Source organism: Sinocyclocheilus rhinocerous, unplaced genomic scaffold, assembly GCF_001515625.1.
Source record: "Sinocyclocheilus rhinocerous isolate Xijiao unplaced genomic scaffold, SAMN03320098_v1.1 scaffold655, whole genome shotgun sequence".
Classification (NCBI taxonomy): domain Eukaryota; kingdom Metazoa; phylum Chordata; class Actinopteri; order Cypriniformes; family Cyprinidae; genus Sinocyclocheilus; species Sinocyclocheilus rhinocerous.
The window spans coordinates 373,279-389,572 of NW_015646377.1; the positions used below are offsets into that span (position 1 = coordinate 373,279).

General features: G+C 36.6%; 1 protein-coding gene across 1 annotated transcript in view; it reads right to left on the bottom strand.

Moving 5' to 3' along the window:
• Positions 1-15,757, bottom strand: part of b3gntl1 (UDP-GlcNAc:betaGal beta-1,3-N-acetylglucosaminyltransferase-like 1) — a 20,257-nt gene extending 4,500 nt beyond the window's left edge. The window contains exons 1-8 of the mRNA XM_016511812.1: positions 15,508-15,757; positions 14,022-14,138; positions 13,812-13,911; positions 12,266-12,330; positions 10,215-10,280; positions 9,232-9,327; positions 1,135-1,230; positions 937-1,061 (exon numbers count right to left, since the gene is read on the bottom strand). Coding sequence (XP_016367298.1) covers positions 937-1,061; positions 1,135-1,230; positions 9,232-9,327; positions 10,215-10,280; positions 12,266-12,330; positions 13,812-13,911; positions 14,022-14,138; positions 15,508-15,603 — 761 coding nt within the window. The 5' untranslated portion in view covers positions 15,604-15,757. The remainder of the gene's footprint in view (positions 1-936; positions 1,062-1,134; positions 1,231-9,231; positions 9,328-10,214; positions 10,281-12,265; positions 12,331-13,811; positions 13,912-14,021; positions 14,139-15,507) is intronic.
• Between the last annotated feature and the right edge of the window lie 537 nt (positions 15,758-16,294).

Below are 16,294 nucleotides of genomic sequence, written 5' to 3' on the forward strand. Positions count from 1 at the left end.
TTAAATACCTTCAGTATATTAACTTAACTACTATTGATAATAATAATAATAGTTGTTGTTATTATTATTATTATTATATTTAGATTATATATAATTTATCATGCTTATTTATTTATTTGTTTATTTTAGTATTTAAAGTCCCTTCAGTATTTTAAATACATAAATTCAGTATTTAAATACATATATATTTTAAATAAATAATACAAATAATACATAACTTTATGTATTCATTATTGTAATTATTTTGATTATATTTAGCTATTTGTTTATTTTTAAGTCCCTTAAGGGTTAACTAATTAAAAAAATAATACTAAATATTATTTATGTATTTATTTATTTGTTTGCATGTTTGCTAGTTTGTTTATACTTATTTATTTGAGTATTTTAAGTCCCTTCAGTATTTAAAATAATTTATAATAATATTAATGTTATTTATTCATTAATTTGTAATTATTTTAATTAATTATTTATTTATTTTAGTAGTCCTTTCAGTATTTTAAATAATAACAATACATAACTTTATTTATTAATTTACTGTTATTATTCTGATTATATTTAGCTATTTGTTTATTTTTTAAGTCTCTTCAGTGTGTTAACTAATTAAAAATAATACTAAATATTATTAGTATTTATTTATTTTAGTATTTTAGGTCCCTTCAGTATTTTCAATAATTTATATTAATAATGTTATTTATTCATTAATTTGTAATTACTTTAATTAATTATTTTTAGTTATGTATTTTAAGTCCCTTCAGTATGTTAAGAATAATTTATAATAATTAAGTCCCATGAGAAAGAAAACAAAAACACACCGATAAACTGTTTTAACTGTATTAAACTGTATTCACGTACAGTGTTTATCTGGAAATATCTGGCATGCCTGTGTTTCTTTGATTGACAGCACTATGTTGCAGTAGTGACTGTAAACAGACTCACTCCAGCACTGAATGAGTAGCTGCGTGTTCATGATAGCGATAAACCAGCAAACACTCGTCCACTCGGATCGCGTGACCTCCACGACGAAGACTCTGGTAGAAGAAGAGCAGATCCTCAGGAACGCCCTGATAGAGAATCAGTTCAGATGAAACGCTGATCAAGAGATTCATGTGTAATTTAGCATCAGAAGAGCCTCACCTTTCCTCCCTCGTTAAATGGACCCACTTTCTCAAACCAGTCACGAGAACAGAACCAGGTGGGCATGATGACCGTCGGCCCGTGAGATGTGTACACCTGATTTAGGACAGAAGTCAATACTTTATTCATTAAAGATGCACTAAACTGATGAAAAGTGACAGTACAGACATTTATAATGTTACAAAAGATTTCTATTTCAAATAAATGCTGTTCTTTTGGACTTCCTAGTCATCTGTGAATCCTGAAAAATAAAATGCATCACAGTTGCCACAGAAATATTGGGCAGCACAACTGTTGGTAATAATCAGAAATGTGTCTTGAGTAGCAAATCAGCATATTAGAATGATTTCTGAAGGATCATGTGACTCTGAAGACTGGAGTAATGATGCTGAAAATTCAGCTTTGATCACAGCAATGAATGTTAACAGATATTAACATAATATTTTAAATTCCATTTATTTTTTTCAGATTTTTACTGCATTTTTGATTAAATAAATGCAGCTTTAGTGAGCAGAAGAGATTTAAAAAATAAAATAAAATAAAAAACACTTTCTGGCCTAAATCTTCTGAACGCTAGTGTAAGCAGGCATTTAGCATCAGTTAATTTTACTATCCTCATAAAGGCAAAATGCTTAAAGAATCAGAGCCAATCAGATCATATTCGATGTGGAGTGTGATTTTGGACCAATACGATTTCACTATGGGCTATTTATGACAAAAACAACACATTAGCAGTTTCTTTACTGCAAGTGACAGGATTTGTTGCATTGGTTAATGTAAACACACATGATGAAACAACAAAAAATACCATCAAAACTTATAAATGCATTTAAAATCTGAGTTTTTGTCCACCAATCAGGATGTTTGGTCTCTATTTCTCACTGATGTGTTTAGTAGCTCCGCCCACAGCAAATTATCATTGGTCCAAAATCACTGAACATTAAACATCAAATATGTTCTGACTGTCTGTGGTTGTTTTGCAGCATTACAGCTTCCAGTCTGTACAGACCAATCCTGTCACACAGCGTCTGGCAGATAATAACCATTAACATGTTCTCAACACTAATCACACACACACACACACACACAAACACCAGTCTAATGAGTTTACTTTGGCCGCGTGTGTTCAGACCGAGAGTTAAAGATCAGGGAGAGCTAGACGCTCAGGACATTTAACACACACACACACACAAAGAGAAAGAATGAAAGAGGGATGAGATGTGTACACCTGATTTAGGACAGAAGTCAATACTTTATTCATTAAAGATGCACTAAACTGATGAAAAGTGACAGTACAGACATTTATAATGTTACAAAAGATTTCTATTTCAAATAAATGCTGTTCTTTTGGACTTCCTAGTCATCTGTGAATCCTGAAAAATAAAATGCATCACAGTTGCCACAGAAATATTGGGCAGCACAACTGTTGGTAATAATCAGAAATGTGTCTTGAGTAGCAAATCAGCATATTAGAATGATTTCTGAAGGATCATGTGACTCTGAAGACTGGAGTAATGATGCTGAAAATTCAGCTTTGATCACAGCAATGAATGTTAACAGATATTAACATAATATTTTAAATTCCATTTATTTTTTTCAGATTTTTACTGCATTTTTGATTAAATAAATGCAGCTTTAGTGAGCAGAAGAGATTTAAAAAAAAAAAAACCCTTCTGACCTAAATCTTCTGAACGCTAGTGTAAGCAGGCATTTAGCATCAGTTAATTTTACTATCCTCATAAAGGCAAAATGCTTAAAGAATCAGAGCCAATCAGATCATATTCGATGTGGAGTGTGATTTTGGACCAATACGATTTCACTATGGGCTATTTATGACAAAAACAACACATTAGCAGTTTCTTTACTGCAAGTGACAGGATTTGTTGCATTGGTTAATGTAAACACACATGATGAAACAACAAAAAATACCATCAAAACTTATAAATGCATTTAAAATCTGAGTTTTTGTCCACCAATCAGGATGTTTGGTCTCTATTTCTCACTGATGTGTTTAGTAGCTCCGCCCACAGCAAATTATCATTGGTCCAAAATCACTGAACATTAAACATCAAATATGTTCTGACTGTCTGTGGTTGTTTTGCAGCATTACAGCTTCCAGTCTGTACAGACCAATCCTGTCACACAGTGTCTGGCAGATAATAACCATTAACATGTTCTCAACACTCTCTAATCACACACACACACACACACAAACACCAGTCTAATGAGTTTACTTTGGCCGCGTGTGTTCAGACCGAGAGTTAAAGATCAGGGAGAGCTAGACGCTCAGGACATTTAACACACACACACACACAAAGAGAAAGAATGAAAGATGGAGTGGATGGAGGAAAGGCAGGAATATTTCAATGATGACAAAATAGATTAAATCAGTGATGTGTTTCAGGGCAAATAAACTAACTAGAGCACAGGGATCTGTGTGCACTTAGGGATGGGCGACATAGACTTAAAAATATATAATGATATTTTGCTATTTATTGCGATAATTATATAAATGACGATAACTCTCTAACTAATGTGCATCCACTGAGAGACCAAAAAAAAAACAAAAAAACTCCTGTTTCTTTAGAGAGAAGTATTATCTTGCCTATTTTTACCAAAAAAGCACATAGGCAATGTCTGTTTCATTACAGAAGCAACAGAACTGATGACGTTCCAGGAAATCCCTAATATGGGTGATACCACTTATTTTGTTTTCGATACGATACTTTTGAAGGCCAGTATCGTTGATACCGATACAATACTTCTCAACTGAACTTTTAAATTATGACATTTATTCACTTATTACATTACTAAGAGTAAAATGGCTAATGATACCCACTTATCTTTATATTTGAAATGCATTTTAACATTCAATATGCCTTAATATCGCAACGTATTAGGTTATATTTTTGTTTACACATGGCTAAAATATGTTTACTGTAGTGGTAACCATGGAAATCTACAAATACTATAGTTGAACTACGGTCACTTTAGTAAAACCATGGTTGATTTTCATAAGGGACTGCCAGTGACAGGCTGTTGTATGCATAAAATGCAACATTTTTATTCTGACAGGTATAATTTATATTAACATTACAGAATAGAACATGACCAATATGAACTTTTAACATTCAATATAAATGAATGTATTTGCACAAACTATGTAGGCTACAATTTCAATTTGTTTATCGTGAAATAACTCAAACATATACGTTTTTTTTTTTCTGTCCTCTGATAAGCATTGTTTTGTACTGCCGTTCCCAAAAGATAGATTGAATGCACTGTCAGCAGTGAGTGAACGCTCTCTGTGATTGATTGGTTCTGTCTTGCAACATTTGCGTGTGTTCAGATGAGCAGGAAAATTTTTATTTGAGTATCGATACTTTCGATACTCGCATCAGTATCGATATATCGATACTTCAGGATTGATACGCCCATCGGGCAACCAGCTATCGCTGTAGCTGAATAAAAAGAAGATAGAAACGCTTGAACTGATCAAACACGAAGACAATAAACACACAATTATGACAATATATGTTTCATCGGTGTTATTCAAACCATCTTGGGTATTTTTTACACGAATAAAGTATATTTATAATGCAATGATAGCTGATATAGCCTTTATCATTGTATAGAATGCTAAAAATAGTGATTTCTGCCTCATTCTGTGATATGAAACCATGTCTGGTCACAAAAAAACTTTATTTCAAACACTTGACTGATGTTATGAAGTGAATTTGGGGTAAAAGTATGTCAATAAATCTCTTTGTTGGACAAAAGGTTTGTAAACAGGCTCATACATATGCGAAACAGTATCGCACACATGCTACTGTAGTCCATTTATTCATCGCACAGACTGATTTTTTTGTCGCACTGTACAGCCCTAACCAAACCAGTTCCAGATTGTAGAGGCAGCATCTCATTTAGGCATAAACTCCTCCTCAGTTTCACGTCCACCTTCCACCATGTCGCTCTGCACGGTCGCACACAGAAATATGTCCACAGCTAGGTTTTATCGATGTTTTCGTGGGAAGACTAATTCTTATCATGGGGAGAATTTTTATCGGTATATCACAAACAATTAGATATCGCCCACCCCTACATGCACTTGATTTGCTGTGTTAAAGGGATAGTTCACCCAAAAATGAAAATTCTGTCGTTAATTACTCACCCTCATGTCGTTCCAAAACCTGTAAGACCTTCGTTCATCTTCGGAACACAAATTAAGATTTTTTTAAATCCAAGAGCTCTCTGACCCTCCATAAAGAGCAAAGGTATTTCCAAGTTCAAGGTCCAGAAAGGTACCAAGAACATCGACAAAATAGTCCATGTGACATCAGTGGTTCAACCGTAATTTTATGAAGTCACGAGAATAATTTTTGTGCGAAAAAAAATAAATAAAATAAAGACTTTATTCAACAATTCTTCTCCAAATCACGTCTTCCGCCATTATCGACAGTACCTCTGCCTGAAAACAACGCATGCGCATGGTCCTGCTGACGTAGAACACGCAAGGTACTCTCGATAATGGTGGCAGAGAGTGACTCAGGGGAGAAGAATTGTTGAATAAAGTCGTTATATTTGTTTTTTATGCACAAAAAATATTCTTGTAGCTTCGTAAAATTAGGGTTGAACCCCTGATGTCACATGGATTATTTTAATGATGTCCTTACTACGTTTCTGTGCCTTGATCGTGGTAGAACCCTTGTTGTCTATGGGAGGGTCAGAGAGCTCTCGGATTTCATCAAAAATATCTTAATTTGTGTTCCGAAGATGAACGAAGGTCTTACGGGTTTGGAACGACATGAGGGTGAGTAATTAATGACAGAATTTTCATTTTTGGGTGAACTAACCCTTTAATGAAGGACAAAATCACATCAATAGGTTAGAACTTAGGTTAGAACACACGAAAACCTGCTGTTCTTACTAGTCCTGTGTCAAAGGTCGTGTGTGTGAGTCTGTCCGTGTTCAGACTCTGACACTGAGCTGGTGCGAGTGTGTCGTAGCGGAGATGTTGCCGGCTGGACACTGTGTGTGTGTGTGTGTGTGTTTCACTGGATAACCTCGTCTGGAATGTGCAAACACACCCAAGAGAAACACGACTCCCTTCTCAGTGAACAAGAACATGCGGAGGAGAAACCCACAGCAGAAAACCATCATTCAAAACAGATTTTCATGAAGGAAAAATTAGCATTTATCCATTTAAACATGCTGCCATGGTGTGCGCCAGGTTGCTAGGGTGTTGCTATGCAGTTGCTAAGGTGTTCTGAGTGTGTTGGTGTTGTTATTACTATGGTTTTCAGAATGGTTGCTTGTTGCTGCATGCAATCCCTAAGGTGTTGCTAAGATGTTCTGAGTGGTTGCTATGCAGTTGCTAAGGTTTTGGCAGTTGCTAGGGCGCTGTGAGCAGGGTGTTGCTAGGATATTCTGTGTGGTTCTTAGACAGTTAAGCCGGCTGGACACTGTGTGTGTGTGTGTGTGTGTGTTTCACTGGATAACCTCGTCTGGAATGTGCAAACACACCCAAGAGAAACACGACTCCCTTCTCAGTGAACAAGAACATGCGGAGGAGAAACCCACAGCAGAAAACCATCATTCAAAACAGATTTTCATGAAGGAAAAATTAGCATTTATCCATTTAAACATGCTGCCATGGTGTGCGCCAGGTTGCTAGGGTGTTGCTATGCAGTTGCTAAGGTGTTCTGAGTGTGTTGGTGTTGTTATTACTATGGTTTTCAGAATGGTTGCTTGTTGCTGCATGCAATCCCTAAGGTGTTGCTAAGATGTTCTGAGTGGTTGCTATGCAGTTGCTAAGGTTTTGGCAGTTGCTAGGGCGCTGTGAGCAGGGTGTTGCTAGGATATTCTGTGTGGTTCTTAGACAGTTAAGAGGGTGTTTTGGATGGTTGCTGGGGCTTTGTTAGGTTGTTTTTCTTGTTGTTAAGGTGTTCTTGGCATGTTACTATGGTTACTATTGTTTTCCATGGTTTCTATGGTGCTGTGAGGAGTCACATTACTAGGATGTTTTGAGTGGTTGCTATGCAGCTGCTAGGGCATTGCAGAGTGGCATCATGATGTTCTGGTTGTGTGTGGTGGTTGCTAGAGTGTTGCAAAGGTGTTATAAAGTTACAGTGTTTTTCACAGTGGTTGCTATGGTGCTGTTAGTAGTCCCTACGATGTTGCTAGGCAGCTGCTATGACATTTCTATAGATGTATGCCAGGTTGGTAGGCCATTTCTATGCAATTCCATGTAGGTTGTTATGGTACTGCTAGGTAGTTGCTAGGGTGCTGGGAGCAGTCCTTATGGCATTGCTAGGATGTTGTAATTGGTTGCTAGGGTGCAGTATTATTAGGTGGTTACTATAGTATTCAGGAGAGAGCGTTGTTAGGAAGTTCTGAGTGGTTGCTAAGAGCTTGATATAGCATTGCAGGGCAGTGCTCTGGTGTTCTCAGTGGTTGTCAGGCTGTTGCTATGCATTTGCTAAGGTGTTTTGAGTGTTTGTTAGCATATTACAAGGTGTTTAATAAGGTTAGTGTTCTAAATGGTTGCTATGCAGTTGCTAGGGCTTTGCCAGGCAGTGCTGCAGTATTCTAAATGGTTGCTAGGGCACTGCCAGGCAGTGCTGCAGTGTTCTAAATGGTTGCTAGGCAGTTGACAGGGCATTGCCAGGCAGTGCTACAGTATTTTAAATGGTTGCTAGGCGGTTGCTAGGGCACTGCCAGGCAGTGCTGCAGTATTCTAAATGGTTGCTAGGGCACTGCCAGGCAGTGCTGCAGTGTTCTAAATGGTTGCTAGGCAGTTGACAGGGCATTGCCAGGCAGTGCTACAGTATTTTAAATGGTTGCTAGGCGGTTGCTAGGGCACTGCCAGGCAGTGCTGCAGTATTCTAAATGGTTGCTAGGGCACTGCCAGGCAGTGCTGCAGTGTTCTAAATGGTTGCTAGGCAGTTGACAGGGCATTGCCAGGCAGTGCTACAGTATTTTAAATGGTTGCTAGGCAGTTGTCAGGACACTGCCGGGCAGTGCTACAGTATTCTAAATGGTTGCTTGGTGGTTGCTAGGGCACTGCCGGGCAGTGCTGCAGTGTTCTAAATGGTTGCTAGGGCATTGCCAGGCCCTAGCAATTTGCAATTGTTGCTAGGCAGTTGCTAGGGTGTTATTAGAATTTGATGTTGCCGTGTAAAACAGCACTTGTACTTTCTCTCTGTTTGGGATGTTAATTGGAGTGTTTTGGGGATGATTTGGGAAAGTTCCACACATCGGTCTGACCTCACGACCCTCGGGATCCGTTTCCCGCCAGCACGTGTGACGCTCTACGCTCACGCATTGTTTCCATGGAAATATCTGTCTTCAGGTACACATCCTGTTTCTGTGGCGACCCGCTGACCGTGTGGCACGCGACCCCTCAAAACACAACACACCTCGCCTTTCCTCACACACACACACACACACACACACATCCTGCCAACACACACACACACTCAATACAGAGATCAAACAGACTGTCATGAATGAGACACACACACACTTCAGATCCACTTCCTTCACTTCCTTAATAAAGCACAAGAAAAAAAAAAAGTTACTTTCATTAATGTTTTCATAAATGTCTCCCCCATTTTTGAATCTATTTTCATGATAATTTACAAAACTGATAAAACCTAAAATCGAGTCCAGCATTGGTATCAGTTATTGGTAACTAAGGCGAAAACTATTAAACAAGTTTGTAAATTGAAATAAAGCTGAAACAAAATAAAATATTAGTTTTAAATGGAAAACTAAACTTGAAAAAATGAAATGAAAATTAGAAATGTTCTGTCCAGGCAACAAAGTGAAATAAAATAATTTTAAATTAATTAACACTAAATACTAAATTAATACTAAAATGCTAAGTTAAATAGAACTATAAAAACTAATAAATAAGACAAAAACACTTAATAAAACAAACTAACATTAAAATAAAATAAAAACAAGGCAGGTTGTGTCCACCAGTTGTTGTAACAAATGTAGATAAATAAAATAAAACTTGTATTGATGCATCTTTCACAATAAGATCAATAACATGCATTTAGAAAAGGAATGTTGATTTAATGAATGTGAGACCTGTGTGAGGAGCTGCTCTGGACTCAGAGAGTTGATCCACCTGCTGTAACGTTCAGTGGAGCCTTCAGGAACACGACACACTTTACAACCCACAATCTGACAAAACACACACACACACGCACGCGCACGCACGCACGTGCACGCGCACGCACACACACACACACACACACACACACACAGAACATTAGTGGCAAATATAGGATATAGTGTGTTTTTTTTAAGAAATAAATACTTTTATTCATCAATGATGCATTAAAGTGATCAAAAGTAACAGTGAAGACGTTTATAAAGTTACAAAAGATTTCTACATTTATAAATGTGTGTGTGTAGAGTAAAGACAGGGCAGATTACAACACAAACTCAAGTTACACCCTAAACCAACACACACACACCTTCACCAAAACACAACAGCCGCTTTCACTGGTCCGCCTCATTTCCTGTCGTGCTCTGTTTGTGTAGCACCGCAGCTCTTCAGTCTGTTGCCGCTCCGCCCGCTGTGACCCGGGGTCAGAGGTCAAAGCAACAAACCCAGCCCTCAAAAAACAATGTAAAAATAACCGCTGGCCCTCCTGCTGACGCTGCTTATGGAAAATACACTAGACCATGTTTACTGTCACGGTGTATCAATTTGGTTCATATTTCAAATATTGTAAAATATTACTACAATTTAAAATAGCTGTTTTCAAATCTGAATTTTCAGCATCATTACTCCAGTCTTCAGAGTCACATGATCCTTCAGAAATCATTCTAATATACTGATTTGCTGCTCGAGAAACATTTCTAATTATTATCAATGTTGAAAACAGTATATTTTTGTGAAAACTGATACATTTTATTTTTCAGGATTCACAGATGAATAAAAAGTTCAAAAGTATTAACCTTCTGTAACATTATAAATGTCTTTACTGCCACTTTTGATCAATTGAATGCATCACTGATGAATGAAAGTGTTCATTTCTTTAAAACAGAGCGTCATTACTCACTGCGGTTGGATTCGCTGCAGCAGCTTCACACTGCAGTCGAACTCTCCGAGGCCTCATGATGTCATCCTGAAACACACATCATCATCATCATCATCATCATCCTCACAAGCATCAGTCAGGAAGTGTTTTCTGATGTGCATATGGCTTGAAAGACACAAAACATAAAAATTCACAAACTATACTTTAAATCAACAACATGAATACATACAAGGACAAAATGATTGCACTTTCTTATTTTTAAATATTCAGTGATTTTTAAAGCAGAGTGACGCATTCGGTTCACATGTGACCATATCATAATCTCCATCAGCGGATCATCAGGAGGTGTTTTATAGAAAGCAGCATTTGGTTTTCTCCTAAGGAATCTGTGTGTTTAAGTCCCGGCAGCTCTGCGATCTGGCGCTCCTGGAGGACAGCAGGATTCCTGGCGTTCCTCTGAACCTCAAGGAGAGCTGGTTTTGGCCTCTGGACACCAGCGCACGGAAAAAATCCCTCCCAAATAACCGGCCATAAAACCACCATCTGAGTAAAGTCAACAGAACTAATGGAGCTACATCTGTAGGAGTGTGTGTCAGGATTATGAGAGGCGTAAATCACAAGCAGACACACTTACAACACCAAAAACACCCACAAACGGCAGAAAGTACAGTAAAGTGAGAAGTAGAAATCATCTGGACTTTTTTCAGTTATTACTAAACGACTTCATCCAAAAATTAACATTCTAGCATGATTTATTCAGCCTCATCCCTTATTTTAAATGTATTTATGTTTATATATATATATATATATATGTACTGTATATGTGTGTGTGTTATATCATAGTATTTGTTTACATTATATTTTAATATATTATTTTAATAATGTATATTTACTATACAATATTTAATATTTTGAATTAGCTTTTATTTTTATATTTTCTGTTTCAATTTATTTTAGGTTTAGAAATTCTCTTATGCGCTTTTTGTTATTTGTATTAGTTTTTCCTTTCTGAAATATTTCTATTTATCCTTAATTTGTATTTATTTTGGTTTTAATTTGAGTAATTTCAGTATTTCAACTTTAGTTAGTTAACTTAAGTTTCTAATTTTCTTTTTGTTTGTTTTTCCACCTACTATTTCTATTTTATTTCATTTCAGCAAATCTGAATAGCTTTAGTTAACAGTAATAATTTATTTTAATTATAGTAATAATATGTTTTTTTTTATAAATCTCCAAAAATACTATGAACTCATATAATGCTTTGAGTGAGAAACAGACTGAAATTGGGACTATTTTTAAAGTGCTTTTTGTCTTTTTGTCGCTTGATGGAGTTGATCGCTTGTATGGAAATGAGCAGCTTGAACATTCAACTAAACGTCTCCTTTTAAGCTCCACAGAACCGACCTGAGAACGAGTGAAGGATGAGAGAACTGCTCATCTGTGTGAAGCGCTGCTGTGAATCTGAAGAGCGAGGGAAGGCTTGTTAGTCTCGCTCTCACGCTCTTTCTTGCGACAGAGCTGGACGTGTTCGGCTCCAGCGGCTCCGCAGGAGAGACTCTTACAGATACATCAGCTTCACGATCTCAGATCTGATTACACAACATCACAGCGAGGGCACATGCTGAACAGTACAACACTAAATCACTAACACAAGCGTATATGTTCGGTTTTATCATCATTATTATGGACTGCACTGCCAGCAAACGCAGCACAAAAACAACAGAAGTCAATGGAAAGCCTCCAGTATGTGTGAATTTCTCATGAATTTCACTCACACCGCAGGGGACTTACACACTCAAACTGAAGCATGTGTTTCTGTATTGAGTATCACATTGACTCACTGGCTCTCGGTCGACATGAAACACAACAGATGCCATCGTGAACCCAACAAAAAGGTGGAATAGATTTACATGCATATATGAACATGTTTTACCTTCTCACACACGCTTCAGTCATTCATTGAGCTCCTCTGACAGCTCTGTCAAACACACGCCTTCATTAGGAGTGTATTTACACTCACAGGTGGTACATGTCTCACACACACACACACACACACACACACACACACTCACCGCGTCCTGAAAGCAGAGGAATCGTCCGGAGCTCTGACGCACCGCCTGGTTTTTAGCAAATCCAACTAAAAAAATAAAAAATAAAAAATTATACACAAATGTGACAATTCATTTGTTTCTTGATTAATCTATTACAAATACTATTAATGCATCTGTATCTTACAATATCGTAACTAAATAGTTTGTTTTGGTCAATAATTATTTTAACACACACACACACACATACATACAAAATAATTATTTAATATAAACACTTAAATGTGAACGAAGTTGCAGGCAGCACTGATTAAAATATCTCATTTCAAATATATGAACCTCACACTTGAAATATTACTTCATATTCTGCTTTAAGAAAATTAATCACATTTTTTGCAGTGCACTGAGTGCAATATTATTTTCTTGATAATGAAGTACAGATCTCACCCCAAATCTCATTAATATATATATATATATATATATATATATTAAAAACTATAGGTAAATTAAATTTTCAAGTATTTATATTTTTCGCAGTATTTATTTTATTTCCTTTCATTTTTTTTGCTGGTTTAAAAACACTGTATTACAATAATAATAATCATTATTAAGAATAATAAAGTAAGGGTCCTACAAGTATAAATAAGCTTTGTTTTCATTAAAAACTATAGGTAAATTAAATTTTCAAGTATTTATATTTTTGGCAGTATTTATTTTATTTCCTTTCATTTTTTTTGCTGGTTTAAAAACACTGTATTACAATAATAATAATCATTATTAAGAATAATAAAGTAAGGGTCCTACAAATATAAATAAGCTTTGTTTTCTTCATGCAAAATATAATTGTTTTCCTTTTGATTTTGGGGTGAAATGTGGCCTGTAGGCTCACCTCAAAACTACAGGGAAAAATATATACATTATCACGCAAGTAGGCCATATATTACATAAACATGCTGACAATGTTCTTCTTATCAACTTACTTTTGGAGCCAACAAACGTCAGATGTGGTTTGTATTTCTGAGGCTCATTATGGGAAGTCTTTTACAATCAATGCATTTGAAACAGTTACTGAAACAAATTACTTTCAGTGTATGGAATCTGAGGAATCATTGTGAATCAAACTGAATCAAACTGAGTACCAATAAATCCTTTGTCTTGTTTTGCTGTCAACCCAAATATTCTCACACACACACACACACACACATCTCTGTCAGCATTAACACACACGTGGCGTCATGAGTGACAGGCTGCTGTCACACTCATCACCTGTTTTTGTGTAAGATCTGCTACATTAGTTGAGTTAATCCGGTTAAGATGGCCTGCGCTCTCTCACACAGATCTCAGTGTGTGTGTGTGTGTGTGTGATGCTGAAAGCTCGGTATGCTGAACACGGAGAGGTTTTGAGCTCCCAACATCAGCTAAACACTGATAAGAAACTTCTTTTGATTCCTGAAGCGCACGGACAGAGTGTGTGTGTCTGTTTAACGTCACATGAGCTCCGCACATGTGTGTCATGATAACTGGGTGAATGTGAAGACAGGAACGAACATACACACACACACACACACACCTCCGCGTGGGCTGGATGAGCTGTGGCCTGAGATCAGCATGGGAAGACCTCTGTCCTCGAACCTCTGTCTCCATCTCTCCAGCAGCTCTCGAGAGTTATCCTGACACACACACATATATGAGAGTGTGTCATAATCAGACTGATATTCATATTCAGTATGAGACAGTGTAGAGAGAGAGTGTGTGTGTGTGTGTGTGTGTGTGTGTTTACCGTACTGCCGTCGTCGTACACGGAGAGCTCCATTCGGTCCGGGAAATCCTGCTCCAGTATGGCCTGCAGACACTCGTCCAGCCAATCAGACGCATTAAACATGGGCATGATCACTGACTGGACAACAATAAAACAGATTAGAATAGAGAACTACAGAACAGAATAGAATAGAATAGAGCACAACGGAATAGAAGAGACAGAACAGAACACAATAGAAGAATAAAACAGAACAAAGTACAGTGAAATAAAATGCATTGCAACAGAATACAACAGAAGAGTGTATAATTGAATTGAATAGAACAGAATAGAATATATGTAATAGAATATCAACACAACAAAATGGAACAGAATACAGCACAATGAAATAGAATAGAATAGAGAACAACAGAAAAGAAACAGAATATATTAGAATAGAATAGAATAGAATAGAGCACAACGGAATAGAAGAGACAGAACAGAACATAATAAAAGAATAAAACAGAACAAAGTACAGTGAAATAAAATACACTGCAACAGAATACAATAGAACAGAATAGAGCGAAGTGAAGCAAATAGAACAGAGCACAACAAACTAAAATAGTACAGAGTAGAATGGAATGCACCTGAATAGAAGAGACAGAACAGAGCACAATACAAGAATAAAACAGAACAAAGTACAGTGAAATAAAATGCATCGCAACGGAATACAACAGAAGGGCGACGGGCGTATAACTGAATTGAATAGAACAGAATAGAATACATGTAATAGAATATCAACACAACAGAATGGAACAGAATACAGCACAATGAAATAGAATACAATTGAGGACAACAGAAAAGAAACAGATTATATTAGAATAGAGCACAACAAAATAGCATAATATAACCAAATAGAATAGAGCATAAAAGAACAGAATACAACAGAACAGATCAGCACAGAACAGAGTACAGCGGAATAAAATATAGCTCAGCAGAATACAATAGAACAGAATAGAGCTAAGAGAATAGAATAGAGCACAGTGGAATAAAATAGAACAGAGTACAATGAACAAAATATCAGCACAACAGAAAGGAACAGAATAGAGCACAATGGAATAGAACATAAGAGTCAACTGAACAGAATATAGCACAGCAGAATATAATAGACATTGAACTGAACTGAATAGAGTACACCAGAATACAGTACAGCATAAAAGAATATTAGCACAACAGAATGGAACAGAATAGAGTACAATGGAGTAAAACAGAACGGAACAGAGCACGATAGGATAGAGTAGAGCACAGAATAGAATAGATTTACCATAATTCTAAATCATGTATTACCATCCTTAACCACAAGTGTGGACATTTTCCACTAACATATCATGAAAGCAACAAATGATCAGTTTTTTTTTTTTCAATATCATGTTTATATATTCATTTTTTAAGGTTCACTTAATACCCAACAAACGTCATGTTGAACCAAAAACTATACTTTATCCTTAAAAGGGACTTTGGTTGGACTCACCACCGCGGCGCTGGCGCCCTCTGCCGGTTCAGTGCGCTCATGAGACGCGCTCGCGGTGCAGAGGCGCTTTGTCGCGGACTCGTGTGTGTCGCTCATCTCTCAAACACACATGTGCAGCGGTGCTCCAGATCTTCTGTTCACACAGACGATGTTAAACTTGAGCTCACTGCGCTCTCGAAGAGTTCAATATGGGCTAAGATCGCCTGTGTTTCCGCGCACGTGTGCGGATGTGCGCAGGCGCACAGATCACTTCCGCTTGAAGGTGGGAGCTGAGAGATGATTGGACGAGGGAAAAAGCGGATGTGCATTTGTTTCGACCGAACGGCTGTCACTCAGCGGGCGCAGCTCTGATTGGACGGAGGAGGAGGCAACGTCACACGTGACGCTATCGACAAGTTATCGCAGTCAAAAAATACAGTATTACTACTTTTTCGTTTATAATAATTATTCGTTTACACACAACGAATAAAAAATAAAACAAAATCTAAACTATTTAAATAGATAAAAAATATTTAAGACATTATCTAAAATAAAATAAATTATTTAAAAAACTAATAAAATACGAACATATAATTAAGAAATAAAAATTAATATTTAACAGTTAAAAATCAAATAAATACAAATATTTAATTTATAAATTAATTAATAAGTAACATAGTATTGTGTAAAAATAATAATTAAAGAAAGCTCAAGAGAACGAATAAAATAAAATTAATACATTCAAGTTTAAGTTCAAGTTGAGCTTTATTGTCATACATGTGTGGACATACAGTGGAACGAAATGTCG